The sequence below is a fragment of the Gopherus flavomarginatus genome, chromosome 4 (genome assembly GCF_025201925.1).
Source record: "Gopherus flavomarginatus isolate rGopFla2 chromosome 4, rGopFla2.mat.asm, whole genome shotgun sequence".
NCBI classification, from domain to species: Eukaryota; Metazoa; Chordata; order Testudines; family Testudinidae; genus Gopherus; species Gopherus flavomarginatus.
The window spans coordinates 133,468,434-133,483,132 of NC_066620.1; the positions used below are offsets into that span (position 1 = coordinate 133,468,434).

Sequence of the window (14,699 nt, forward strand, 5' to 3'; positions counted from 1 at the left end):
CTCAAAATCTGCACATTCCTTCTAGGTTGAAGGGGCATTTTCATAGGGATGGCAGGAAACAGGAGCACATTTTAACAGATCCTAGATTTTTCTCTCACTTCTGAAAGACAGTTTGAGCTAGTTTGAGTGCCAACAGATATTCTCTGTTGCCCTTTTTTCTCCCCAATATCTGCTTTATTGACAAAGAACTGCGTCTACTGTCAAACAATAGCTTAACATTCAAGAAATTGCCATTCTTGCCCTTGAAAAAAAGCTTCTTGAATGAGTCAAACTCAACATCTATTTAGGATTCACTTATTGTTGCATCATGTGACTGTTTTGGACAGATTGAAGGGAAAGTTACACACTTTGGAAAAATGTCAAGGAGGAACCATTTTTACGTTTCAAAAAAGTATTTGTTCTCTAACATAATGTGTGGTTAAAACTGTCCTTTCAAATGTTTATGATGAAGTATCACCACAGCTGCAGCTTTTACTATCAAGATGCTATTGCCTCTCCATAGTCTCGCACCTACAGTGAAAGGGCCAGATTCTGACAGAAATTAAGGACTCTGTGACATTCCAATAGCACACACGAGCATTAAGGCAGAGGTAAGCAACCTATGGCATGCGTGCCGAAGGCAGCACTCAAGCTGATTTTCAGTGACACTCACACAGCCCAGGTCCTAGCCACCAGTCCAGGAGACTCTGCATTTTAATTTAATTTTAAAATGAAACTTCTTAAACATTTTAAAAGCCTTATTTACTTTACATACAACAATAGTTTAGTTATATATTATAAAAACTTATAGAAAGAGACCTTATCAAAATGTTAAAATGTATTACTGGCATGCGAAACCTTACATTACAGTGAATAAATGAAGACTCGGCACACCACTTCTGAAAGGTTGCCAACCCCGCCTTAAGGATTCCCATACACAGACAGAGGATTCTCTTGGTGAGGGGGAAATAATGTTCTCCCTCTCCCTGCCAGCTACCCCCATTTTTCTCAGAGCACAGTGGTTGGCTGGATCATGTTGCAGTGACCCCCAGCTGGCACAATGCCCCTAATCAGGGCTGGCTCCAGGCACCAGCGAAGGAAGCAGGTGCTTGGGGCGGCCAATGGAAAGGGGCGGCACGTCCAGGTCTTCAGCGGGAATTTGGCGGCAGGTCCCTCAGTCCCTCTCTTCCTCTTTGAGCTGCCACCAAAGTGCCACCGAAGAGGAAGAGAGGGAGCGAAGGAACCGCCACCAAAGAATGAAGCGGTACAACTGAGCTGCCGCCGAAGTGCCACCTATCAGCTTTATCTTTCCCTCCTTCCCCTTTTCTCTTCACTTCGCTGCTTGGGGTGGCAAAAAAGCTGAAGCCGGCCCTGCCCCTAATGCACAGGGGCCTTAAACTTGGAGCAATACGATCCCCAATATCAAAGGCTGGAAGGCAGAAATGTGGTAAAAAGCCACCTTAGATCTTCCCCTAGGTGTACCAGGTACTGTTCCAGTGTACCTGAAGCCTAAGCCCCAGAACCTGTAGTCTGATAGTTTAAAAAAATAAATAAATAAAATTAAAAAAAAAACAAAAACAAACACACTCACTCTCAACTAGCAGAAGTTTGCATAAGAACTCTGTTAGAGTCAACTACACATGGAGCCTTAGGTTCTTCCTATGAATAAGCCACACTGGAAAGAAACATGTTTACATACATATATAGTACCCAATGTTGCTCCCACCAAAATTAATAACAAATAATTCACATTAACAGCAATGGGAACAAAACTGGGCTCAAAACTATCCATAACGAAAGTAGTTTATAAAACTTTGGTTCTTTACACTGCATTTTCTTATCGAGTTTTCAGGGGATCTTCTTATACAGAAAGTTTAAAGCTAGAGGGAAGCAAACAATGTCACACAAAAATCAAAAGTTTCAAATTAAAGTAATGCCTAAAAGAAAGTGATGAACTTCAAACTCTACAGCAGCATTTTCCTTTGCCTTCAGAGGACATCTCCAATTTTCAAGCAAAACAGATTTTACAGCCAAAGTTAGCAGAGGCTGCAACCAGCTACTATGATACAGCCCCAAGTGTGGGGATACTACTCACTCTCCACACAAGCCTCCAGACCAATGATCTAAATGACTAACATTCACAAGTAGAACAAACAAGGCAATTTGCTTAACAGAGTTTAAAAAAAAAACAAAAACACTTATTTTTTGTGGCTTTACCTTGGTTGTTTGAGGCAGGAAGCATGTCACCAGTGGTAGCTGTTACCTTCTTTGACTTGCTCTGACCAAAGGTAGGAACAAACATTCTATCTGGAGGCTGCAGAAAGCTTCCTATGAAACTTTGCTTTGATTCAGAACCCATGGTCTGTAGAAGGAAAGATGTACATAATGCCATTGTTTCCTAAATGGACTATTATTATAACACTGACCACTAGTTCAAGACAGGGCATTGGACAAAAGTTTGTATCAAATTAAATCAATTGGGTTGGAAAGAACACTGAGCAAGTCAGCTGGTCCTTCCCCCTACACTGTGTCAAGAATACTGTAGCTTAAACAGCTCCCAACAAATGCCTTAAAAATATCTATATCTATCTGTATCACCAATGAGAAAAATGCTACAGATTCCCTTGGCATCTTGTTTTATTACCAAAAACAGTCTTTAAAAAACCAGAATAAAATGTGTTTAGAAAGCAAGGAGGAAACATTTAACTTTTTGACCAGGGAATAATGGACCCCTTTCCTAACACTCTCATATATTTACAGGACAGTTATATCTTATTTTTTAATGTAGAATGAGCATGCCCTTTTCCCCACATATACTTTACCCCACCCTCAACCACTGAATGCACCAATGTAGGTGTTTTTAAATAAACATGTGGAGTCCAAAATTGAATACAGCTGAAACCTAATAATGGCCAAGCAAAAAAGAGCCTTCCTTTTCTTTATTTAAATATGCTATATTCCCATTAATACAACCTAGTAAAGAGTCCCCCCTTCCACATTTTCTCAGAAGCAGATTTTCAAGGGCATGTTTACTCTGCCTAAAATAAGACAGTTTAACTGTATTTGAGATACAGACAATGAAGTTTGGACTAGGTGATTTAGGAAAGTTGACCCTCAGAGCTCAGCCAAAAATGTTCATTCCAGGATAACTAATTCAAGTTCCAGTCAGATATTTATATTAGAAATTAAATATTCAATGCTTGAATATTTGTTATGTATTCCACCCAAATGGAGGAAAAATGTGACAAGAAGAACATAAAAGAAATGCACTTCTTAGTGTTTTTCAGACATCTCGGATTATTGATCATGTATAAACAATATTTTACTTACTGCATTACCTTACTTCTAATTTGACCTTGATGCTCAAGACAAATTAGAAACAAGTTTTAAGACTATATTTGTCAGTTGTTTCATGGTTTCTTAACCCAACCATTTCTTATGGTGATTTAAATATATCTGATGGGTATAGATAGGTCTAACATCAAAACTCTCAGACAGAACTTTGCAGCTCAAGTTCACCTCTATTCAGTCTTACTGCAATATCATTTGAATGATGAATTCATAAAACTGCCCTGCTATTGTAACCATGGATTGTTTGGAGAGTCTGTAGACAATCCCTGTAACATAACAGTTACTAGCCATCCATTCTGGACTCCATATTATCTCAAAGTCACCCAAATGCTTAAGCCCCATTTTTATTCACATTCCTTATTATTTTTCTTTAGTATTATTCACAACTTAATTTGTGAATTTCCTAGGCCTTATGCAGAATTTCTTATTTCAAATTCAACCTCTTTGGTTTTAACTTGGGTCCCAGGAACTTGGTTCTCTGCTGTACTTCAAAAGTTATAATAGCCACAGAAGATGACAGCTTTTATCACAACACATCAGACATGTGCAAGATCTCTTTAACAAACCTAAATAATTAAAGTCAAAAAAAGTGAATACAATACTGAAGTAGGCAAATGTTAAATCATACCATCACAGCTCAGTGGAAGACAATTCTCCTTACAGACACTTACTTCCAGGCCCAGTAATACAGTAAAACTGTGGTATCATACAGCAGATTAAAATACTGCAGCAGACTCACCTTTTCTTCCGGGAGTTGCAGAAAGAGGGTATTGTCTGCCATGGAAGATTATTTGCTGTACCACTTCCAGCATCAATTCCAAAGTCTACTCAACACAGCATCAATGTGGTTTTGGTTTAGACAAAATAATTTACACCACTCATTTGGTGGAGTCACAAAAGGAACCATCTAACAGGAAACATCAGCAACCCACAACAAGAACAAACTGCAGCATCTACCTAAATAAAGTTAGATCCCAGAAGAGAGTCAATTTGAAAAAGATATTCAAAACAGAAATTTTTTTTTCCAGAAAAAGCAGTCAGTGTTCATGTTTCAGAGGGTATTTAAAACATCTTGGTATGCAGCATCTTCAAGCTACTCATGAAATTGGAGATTCTTGGTCGGATACTGTCCTCATGTTCTAAATTGCTATTAAATAGATGCTATCAAGCTCAGAAATCTGCTGGTAAGTACATATATGACTTCAAGACACTCTCACAGGTAACCCTTCAGATGAACTAGAGCTCATAGAGGTTTCCCTAAGACCTGGAACACAGCCAAACTGTCAGTCCACTCTGACAACTTTCGTTAACTAGTTTTAGTGAACAAATAATTTGTTCAAAAGCGAGTACTTTCCTGGAGAGTACTTCAACCCATAACATTCCAATGCCGTTTTATTGCTACTGACAACCACTGTATTCTAGGCTGTCATACAGAACATTGCTACATCATATCTACTATAGATTACAAGCTACCGTATCTAAATTGAACCCTGCCACAGTAGCTCTTACTGATGAGAAAACCTTCTTCACCAGGACAGAAGACCATATGCAATCTTGATTACTAAGCAGCAGAGGATAAAATACAGTAGATAATTCTACTTGCATGGGGCAGGAAGTACAGGAACACAAAAGTAAGCTTTCATTACACTATATCATGATCCTTTCTTTCCAGTTTATAGGAGTTTAATATCCAATGGATATAATTCGGTAATTGAACAATTTACCAGGTGCTTAGATTCACATTCAGCATCAAAACACCTTACTTTCAGGCACCAAGAAAAAAGTCACCAGAACAACAATGCAATCCACAAAGCCTGAGTTAGGCTCCTAGGCTCTCTATACAACAAATGGAGAGACAGGCATATTAGAATATGATCCAAAAAAGACAGCATGTGTAGAGAGCTGCCTAACTTAGCAATGGAAGATGCTGATGACAGAGGTGTGTCTTAAGCCCCACCCCTCTCACAGACAAAAATGCCCAAGTCCCCACTGCATATCTCTGCTTGTGATTCTCAGCTGTGAATCCTCTCTTGGAGTAGATTGGAGAGCGATTTATTTAGCGGGTCTTCACTAGACCCGCTAAATTGACCCCTGGTGGATCGATCGCCACAGCATAAATCCGAGGTAGGTGTAGACAGTGGCGCAGCCAGGTGGAGGGAACAAGGGGAACGATCAGAAAATAAAAAAAAGGCACCACCCGCTGCAGCGCTTGTACTCACGTGGGTCTTCGGTGGCACCTCAGCAGCGGGATCTTCACTCGCTCCGCATCATCCCCCCGCGCCAGCAACACATGCACTCCCGGCTGGCCCCTCCCTCCTGGCGCTCAAACCTTGCCAGGGGAGCCCCTGGGCCAGACCCCTGGGCCTTCCTGCCACTGCTCCCTGCAGGCTGCGCACAGGGCTGGCTGGCTCCGGCTCTGCTCCCGCCGCTGCCCAAATCAGGCGGGCAGGTCCTGGGGTCCCTGCGCCTCCCCCCGCCTTGGCTCTGCAGCTGCTGCTGAGGCAAACCACTCAGAGCCCCCTCCTGGCTGGCCGGAGGACTTCGCACATGCACGAGGCCCTGCCCTAATAAGACGCAGCTGGCGGCACTGTGAGGGGTTCACATTCTCTCACCTTCCCCTCCGGGCCACGCCTATTGGTTCAGGGACTGGACGTGGGTGAGGAGGCAGGGCTCTCTTAAAGGGAAAAAGACACTCCTTCCAGTCCCTTCCTCCTCAGCACTGCATTCTGCAGCGCTTTTACTGATGGGGCGGCACTCTGGGTCTTTGGCAATGGGCCCTTCACTAGCTCCGGGTGTTTTCAGTGGCACTGAAGGACCCGTCACCGAAATGCTGCCGAAGCCCCATGGAGCGAGTGAAGGTCCCGCTGCCAAAGACCGCGCCACAGTGGATGGCGCTTTTTTTTGTGAGTGAGTTTAAAAGGTGCCACTTTTGGGGAATGTGCTCAGGGGGAATGGCTGCTCCTTCCCCAGCTACACTACTGGGTGCAGACATACCCTAAATGCTAGTCTACACTAGAAAAGTTATGCCACGTAAGGACTTTTGAATAACCAACTTTTGGAAAGGAGTGCAAGACAACTTTTTGGCTAACTAAGTACCTGTTATTTCACTTCTTGAAATGTCGTTGATATTTAGGTAAACAACAAGGATGAAGAAACAATGAGAGGTTGTGATGACCCCACCAAATATGATCAGGGTAAAGAAAGAAAGTCCCTGTCAAATATTAAGATTAATAGTTTTCTTATTGTTAAGTAGATAATCAAGTTATAAATTTAGGGTGTAATACAGAATCTTGTGTTTGGTCATAGAACTAGTAGTAATAATGTTATGTAGCAAATCAGAGGAGAGGGTGTTGATAAAAATATGGTGTCAATTTGGGTATAAAAGCATACTGAAACGTAAGTCTTAGCCTTTGTTTGTGTACAGCCTTGTCTGTATGAACTAAGTCAGATCACTGGCAGGTCACGCTCAACTGGTCACAAGGGTGTGGTACTTTGTACCGCTACTGATATAAACCTGTTACTTGGATCTGAACTCTGGAGTTAGCAGTGGTTTTGTCTGCTACAGCAAGTAGTGGTTGTTAGCTTTGCTGGGTTTGTAAAATAGCCTGTGGGCCTGGTTGGTGTCCTGAAAACAAACTTACACACCAGTGTGGCACACCGTACCTCAAAGCAGCACCCTGAACCCCCATCATGTAATTATGATATTTCATACAAAGCATGCCATATAACATGATATATGAAAAGTCATGATCTTCTGAAACCCATTGTTCTGTCAAAATATGTACATCGTTAGTAAGTATGAAGTTATGAGATTTTGCTGTATAGTTGTTAGTGAAATATGTTGTTAGAGAGTCTCCACTGCTAGGTCTCCAGTGACAAAGAAGGTGACCCATTCCCAGGACAGTGTTAAATAACCATTAATCAGCAGGGGAGCTGTAATCAAGGGATTTACAATGCTGTAAGAGGGCCTTGCAAGAATCACACAATGGGGGATTGCTCAACTCTGACTCAGCAAAGTCCACCAGGACATGTCTGGGCTAGTGTTTTCCAGGCACACGGACTGAGGATATAAATAGAATAGAGGACAATGGCATCATGCTTTTATCTGTCTTCTCCCCTGCCTATACTGGAAGCAACAAGAATGCTGGGAAGAGAAAGACCTGAACTGAGGAGACTGGTCCCATGCTTGAAGGGAAAGCCTGTGTACTAAAAACTATAACCTATCTGCAACATCCAGTGGAGTGAGAAAAACTGCTTGGCTTGATCCAAATACTGGTTATTATAATACGGTTTAAGAGTTAAACAGTGTGCCTATCTTTTGTTTTCTTTGGTAACTATCTCTGACCTTTTGTGCCTGCCACTTATAATCTTTCTGTAGTTAATAAATCTGTGTTATATTTCACCTAAAACAGTGTGTTTTGCTTGAAGTGCTTGGGAAATCTCAGCTCAGATTACAAAGGCTAGTGTGTGTCCTCTCCACATTGAGGGAGGGGCAGACTAGTTAATAAACTTACACTGGTCAGGTTTCTGACCGTGACAAAAGACAGTATATTCCGGCAGTGCAGAGCTGACGAGAATTGGTTGGTGCCTTTCTCTGTGTTATTTGTGAGTGGCTCAGAGAACATTTATTTAATTTAGCTTGGTGTGCCACCCCATATTCTGTTGTGCTGAGTGGTAGCAAGGGGTTTGCTGCTTGTTACTAGCAAAGCTTTGAGAGAGAGAGAGAGCAGGCTGGAGCATTAAGGGGGCACAATGGTACCCCAGTTCCAGGTTGTACCCCAGGGATCTCATCACAGGCCTGGTTGGCAGTCCTGAAAACATTCTTACACACCAGTATAACTGTTGGTGAGGAGTGTAATTTCTAGCAATAGTTACACCTTAGCGAGGACATAGTTATACCATTCTAAAAGGTGCCTTTACTGTTCTAGCTAATTTTTCTTCCCAGCTAGAACTTTTGTACTGTTTAACTTCATACGCGCTAGGGAGGTTAGCTACTTTAACTATACCAGTATAACTGAAGTGGCAAAAACTTCATAGCCCACAGACCCTGTGCATTAAGGGGCAGAACAGAGGACCTTGGCATATGGGAAGGGAGAATGGAGGGGCACACAACCAGTGGGATGGGGAATGGGGCTATTGGATGGGGTGCACACAACCTCTCTAGCATGGATGGTTGCAGGAAGTTCTTGTAAGGTGAGATGGGAAAGTGGTACAAATGGCACATGTGGAGGGATACAAGGAACCTCTGGTCCATCCAATGCACTTGGACTGAAGCTACAAAATATGTGACCTTCTAGTTGGGGATACTTTTTCTTCCCCCCCTACTCCCTTAGCCTATCGCATTATGTAGGCACACAACTCCTTCTAACTATAAGTTTTACAGGGCCTAGCACAATGATGATGCCCCATCCTGGTGTGTGTGTGGTGGGGGGAAAGCTTTGTATTTGTAATACAACTAAACAATGGGGGAAAATTAGTTTGTGTGTTTTTAACTTCATTATGAATATATAAGGGAGGCACAGGTATCAAGCAACTGAAACCCAGTTAATTAAGAGAGGAAGTAATTGTTTACTCAATCCAATTTTTATAGTCTGTTTACAACTATTCAGTTGAAATATGAGAGGCTATTTTAAAAGATGCAGTCACCTCCACCCCTTCAAAGAATGTCTAGGAAATTCCCCAAAAGAAAGAACAATCCCACCAGCCAGACGTGACATTCATGACATTTCTAGAAGATAAAAGACAACCCAAACCAAGCCAGGTCGGGGTTTGAAGCAACCTTTCAGGCCATCTAAATAGATCATATACGACCACAACCCATTTTTCCCTTTGCGGGGCACGCTTTAACCGACTTGTTTGAGCGGTTAGCTCCCAAAGCCAGGAGAGGGAGAGAGACGCTGCTCACCTCCGTCAGCGAGGTTTCCAAGTCCCTTCCCCACACCTGCAGCACAAACACAACGCACCAAGCCACGCTCCCGCTTTTGTACGCGGAGGCCGTTAGCAGCAGCCCGATGACCCGCTCCACCACCCGCGTCCATTTCTTCCAGGCAGCTCCCCTCCTCTTTGGGAGGCTCCTTTCCCCGCCTCACTAACTCGAACCGCGGCGGGGACGCGCCGCTGAGACTGGGAGCGGGGAGGTTGGACGCCACCAGCCGCAGGGTCTCCTAACGCAGCTGAGGCCCGAGCGCCCGTAGACGCAGGCGAAGCGCAGCCCTGGGCCTTGGCTCTGCCGCTGCTAGTCCCGAGATCCACCTGCCCGAGCCCCTGGGGAGGGTACGAGAGCGTGGCCCGGGCACCCGGCGCTAGAGAGCGGGCCGCAGCTACCGAGGCGCATTGCGCGGGGGCCCCGAGCGGCGGGGAAAGGCAGCATGAGCCGGGAGAGAGCAGAAGGGGTGACAGGGATCAACCCTCCCGCAGCGCCGCGTTACCTGCTCCTGCTGCCTCCTGGCCGGCGCTAGACTCGCTGCTGCTGTTGCAGGCAGGGGCTGTTCGTTGCCCGGGCCCAGCTTTAAATGTGCCGCCTTCACTCCCGCTCTCAGAGCCGCGCCCAGGGAGGCGGCCCGGGCCCGCCCTTCAGCTCACTCACTGACTGGCATGCAGCTCTAGGAGGTGGCTGGGCCTTCTTCCCTCCAGCCGGGGTCCCAACCCCACTAGCTGGGAGCAGAGCCCCAGGGACATTGTCAGTGGTGCCCTCTAGCCCTGCTTAGAGCAGAGCTAGTCCATACCCTTTTCCAGTATCAAGGGTTCATAGAATATCAGGGTTGGAAGTGACCTCAAGAGGTCATCTAGTTCAACCACCTGCTCAAAGCAGGACAATCCCCAACTAAATCATCCCAGCCAAGGCTTTGTCAAGTATGATTAAAAAACTCCAAGGAAGGAGATTCCACCACCCTCCTAGTGAAAAAGTTTTCCCTAATATCCAACCTAAACCTCCCCCACTGCAACTTGAGACCATTACTCCCTGTTCTGTCATCCGGTACCACTGAGAACAGTATAGGTCCATCCTCTTTGGAACCCCCTTTCAGGTAGTTGAAAGCAGCTATCAGCTCCTCCCTCTTTCTTCTCTTCTGCAGACTAAATAATCCCCGTTCCCTCAGCCTCTCCTCATAAATCATGTACTCCAGCTCCCTAATCATTTTTGTTGCCCTCCCCTGGACTCTTTCCAATTCTTCCACATCCTTCCTGTAGTGTGTGGCCCAAAACTGGACACAGTACTCCAGATGAGACCTCACCAATGTCAAATAGAGGGGAATGATCACATCCCTCCATCTGCTGGCAATGCCCCTACTTATCCAGCTCAAAATGCCATTAGTTTTCTTGACAACAAGGGCACACTGTTGACTCACATCCAGCTTCATGTCCACTGTAATAGCCTGAGCAATATCTTTATACTCCTCCTTGGTCATTTACAATAAATCTTCCACTTCTTGTAAGCTTTTTTTTTGTGTTTAAGATCACCAAGGATTTCACTGTCAAGCCAAACTTGTTGCCTGCCATATTTACTATTCTTTTTACACATTGGGATGGTTTGTTTCTGCAACCTCAATAAGGATTCTTTAAAATACAGCCAGCTCTCCTGGACTCCTTTGCCCCTCATGTTATTCTCCAAGGGGATCCTGCCCATCAGTTCCCCGAGGGAGTCAAAGTCTGTTTTTCTGAAATCTAGGGTCCATATTCTGCTGCTCTCCTTTCTTCCTTGTGTCTTCCCAGCTTCTTCAAAAGTCCTTTTCTGCAGAACTGCTGCCTAGCCATTCGGTCCCTCCTTAGTTTGTAACAGTGCATGGGATTCTTCCATCCTAAGTGCAGAACTCTGCACTTGTCCTTGTTGAACCTCATCAGGTTTCTTTTGGCCCAATCCTCTAATTTCTTTAGGTCCCACTGTATCCTATCGTTACCCTCCAGTGTATCTTCCACTCCTCCCAGTTTAGTGTCATCTGCAAACTTGCTGAGAGTCCAGTCCCTGCCATCCTCTAGATCATTAATGAAGATACTGAAGAAAACAGGCCCCAGGATCAACTCTGGGAGCACTCTGCTTGAAACCAGCTGCCAACTAGATATCAAGCCATTGATCACTACCTGTTGAGCCCAACAATCTAGCCAGCTTTCTATCCACCTTATAGTCCATTCATCCAGCCCATACTTCTTTAACTTGCTGGCAAGAATACCGTGGGAGACCGTATCAAAAGCTTTGCTAAAATCAAGGAATAACACATCCACTGCTTTCCCTCATCCATAGAGCCAGTTATCTATCTCCTCATCGAAGGCAATTACATTAGTCAGGCATGACTTGCCCTTGGTGAATCCATGCTGACTGTTCCTGATCACTTTCCCCTCCTTTAAGTGCTTCAGAAATGATTCCTTGCAGATCTGCTTCATGATTTTTCCAGAGACTGAGGTGAGGCTGACTGACCTGTAGTTCTCTGGATCCTCCTTCTTCCCTTTTCTAAAGATGGGCACGACTTTAGCCTTTTTCCAGTCATCCAGGACCTTCCCCGATCCCAGGAGTTTTCAAAGATAATGGCCAATGGCTCTGCAATCACATCCGCCAACTCCTTTAGTGCCCTCGGATGCAGCACATCCGGCCCCATGGATCTGTGCTCATCCAGCTTTTCTAAATAGTGCTGAACCACTTCTTTCTCCACAGAGAGCTGGTCACCTCTTCCACATACTGTGTTGCCCAGTGCAGCAGTCTGGGAGTTGACCTTGTTCGTGAAGACAGAAGCAAAAAAAGCATTGAGTACATTAGCTTCTTCCACATCCTCTGTCACTAGGTTGCCTGCCTCATTCAGTAAGGGGCCCACACTTTCCTTGACTTTCTTCTTGTTGCTAACATACCTGAAAAAAATGTTCTTGTTACTCTTAACATCTCTTGCTAGCTGCAACTCCAAGGGCTTGTCTACATCACAAAGTTGCAGCGCTGGTGAGGGGTTACAGCGCTGCAACTTAGGAGGTGTACACATCTGCAGGGCATCACCAGCGCTGCAACTCCCTGTTTGCAGCGCTGGCCGTACTCCCGTTTTGTCTCGGGTGTAGAGGATCCAGCGCTGGTGATCCAGCGCTGGTAATCAAGTGTAGACACTTACCAGCGCTTTTCTTGACCTCCGTGGAATAAGCAGGTATCCCAGCATACCTGCTTGAAGGAGAGGCTTCCTCAGGTCTCTTTCCCTGCGGTTTGCAGGGGGGTCCGGGGAACGCGAGAGCAAACCGCGGGGAAGCTGGTCTCCTTCCCCGGTTTGCTCTCGCGTTCCCCGAACCCCCCGTGCAAGCAGGTCTCCTTCCCTGCGGTTTGCTCTCGCGTTCCCCGAACCCCCGAGCAAGCAGGTCTCCTTCCCTGCGGTTTGCAGGGGGGTTCGGGGAACGCGAGAGCAAACCGCGGGGAAGCTGGTCTCCTTCCCCAGTTTGCTCTCGCGTTCCCCGAACCCCCGTGCAAGCAGGTCTCCTTCCCTGCGGTTTGCAGGGGGGTTCGGGGAACAGGAGAGCAAACCGCGGGGAAGCTGGTCTCCTTCCCCGGTTTACTCTTCCGTTCCCCGAACCCTCCTTGAAGCCGCCCAACAGCGCTGCAGTGTGGCCACATCTAACACCACTTGCAGCGCTGGTTGCTGTGAGTGTGGCCACTCTGCAGCGTTGGCCCTATACAGCTGTACTAATACAGCTGTAACAGCCAGCGCTGCAAAATTGTAGATGTAGACATACCCCAAGTGTTATGTGGCCTTCCTGATTTCACTCCTGCATGCCTGAGCAATATCTTTATACTCCTCCTTGGTCATTTACAATAAATCTTCCACTTCTTGTAAGCTTTTTTTTTGTGTTTAAGATCACCAAGGATTTCACTGTCAAGCCAAACTTGTTGCCTGCCATATTTACTATTCTTTTTACACATTGGGATGGTTTGTTTCTGCAACCTCAATAAGGATTCTTTAAAATACAGCCAGCTCTCCTGGACTCCTTTGCCCCTCATGTTATTCTCCAAGGGGATCCTGCCCATCAGTTCCCCGAGGGAGTCAAAGTCTGTTTTTCTGAAATCTAGGGTCCATATTCTGCTGCTCTCCTTTCTTCCTTGTGTCTTCCCAGCTTCTTCAACTCCCTAGAATTTCTCTTGTGTAGAGCAGCCCCGGTCCCTACCTGTGTCCCTTATTAGCTAACTGTCCCTTTGCTAGCAACACATGCTCCTCAACTAGCGGCTAATCTCCTAATGTAGATAAAACTAAACTGTTTTCAATCCCACCTCAGCTATTCGCAGTATCAACCTCTAACTCTGTTTGGACTTGCTCTTTGGGGAGTTTGCTTCCATTGCTTCTCTGCAGGAGTCAGGAGGCCAACAGAGATTTTACCACAACTCATCTTGCCCTGCACTGAATAGGGATTAGATGACTGAGTGGTAAGAACACTAGTGCCTCATCTGCACTAGCACTGGTGGAGTTTCAGCACTGCTAGTGGAACAAGGTCAGATTTCCAGTAAAAGTCTAGTTCACTTTTTGGGTCACAGGGATCCAAAAGTATATTGTCAATCTCTGATTAGAGCAGGAGTAGGCAACCTATGGCACAGATGCCAAAGGTGGCACGTGAGCTGATTTTCAGTGGCACTCACACTGCCTGGGTCCTGGCCACCGGTTTAATTTAATTTTAAATTAAACTTCTTAAACATTCTGAAACCTTATTTACTTTACATACAACAATAGTTTAGTTATATATTATAGACTTATAGAAAGAGACCTTCTAAAAAGGGTTAAAATGTATTACTGGCACATAAAACCTTAAATTAGAGTTAATAAATGAAAACACAGCACACCACTTCTGAAAGGTTGCTGACCCCTGGATTAGAGCGTGGCCCATATTGCTCTAATTTTTGGGACATACAGATAGATAGTGATCCGTAAAAACTGCATAGCTCAGTAACACTACCTTATTTTAAATAAAACACCTGGAAAATGTAGAATAGCTGTATTGTCAAGCACAGGCGGTGATTATGTATCAGAGGGGTAGCCCTGTTAGTCTTTTGTAACAGGGTGCACAACTCACCCCTTTTCCTGGGGCCCGCTTGCTCTCCCCAGTAAGTCTCAGAGAGGCTTCAGGGTTATGCAACACCCATGTCTTTATCTACTTAAGGTTGTCCCACCCACCAGTGTTCATCAATAGACCAGCTTTTACAGAACCAGCCAGCCACTCACCTCTCTTACTGCCCCCCTACCTTCTGACTCCCTCCCACCCAGCCTTTATAGCCCTTGGCTTGTCAGGCCAGCAGGTGTTGCCAATCCTTAGGCTGGGATCAAACCTTTTCCATCGGCCCCAACCTGCTTCCCTTGATTGGAGCTGAGCAAGCAGGGGCTAATTAGATACTTTTTACACCAGCACCCTGCTACAGTCTGTAT

General features: G+C 45.2%; 1 protein-coding gene across 3 annotated transcripts in view; it reads right to left on the bottom strand.

Annotated features, from left to right (window-relative positions):
* The window catches only part of CEP57L1 (centrosomal protein 57 like 1), a 34,400-nt gene extending 24,557 nt beyond the window's left edge, over positions 1–9,843 (bottom strand). The window contains exons 1-2 of one of the 3 annotated variants that reach the window (XM_050951403.1): positions 9,759–9,843; positions 2,197–2,341 (exon numbers count right to left, since the gene is read on the bottom strand). In XM_050951403.1, coding sequence (XP_050807360.1) covers positions 2,197–2,338 — 142 coding nt within the window. In that variant the 5' untranslated portion in view covers positions 2,339–2,341; positions 9,759–9,843. Of the gene's footprint in view, positions 1–2,196; positions 2,342–4,069; positions 4,406–9,235; positions 9,256–9,758 lie in introns of those variants that run through there. The other 2 variants (XM_050951404.1, XM_050951402.1) reach the window with 2 other exon arrangements.
* Positions 9,844–14,699: the final 4,856 nt, after the last annotated feature.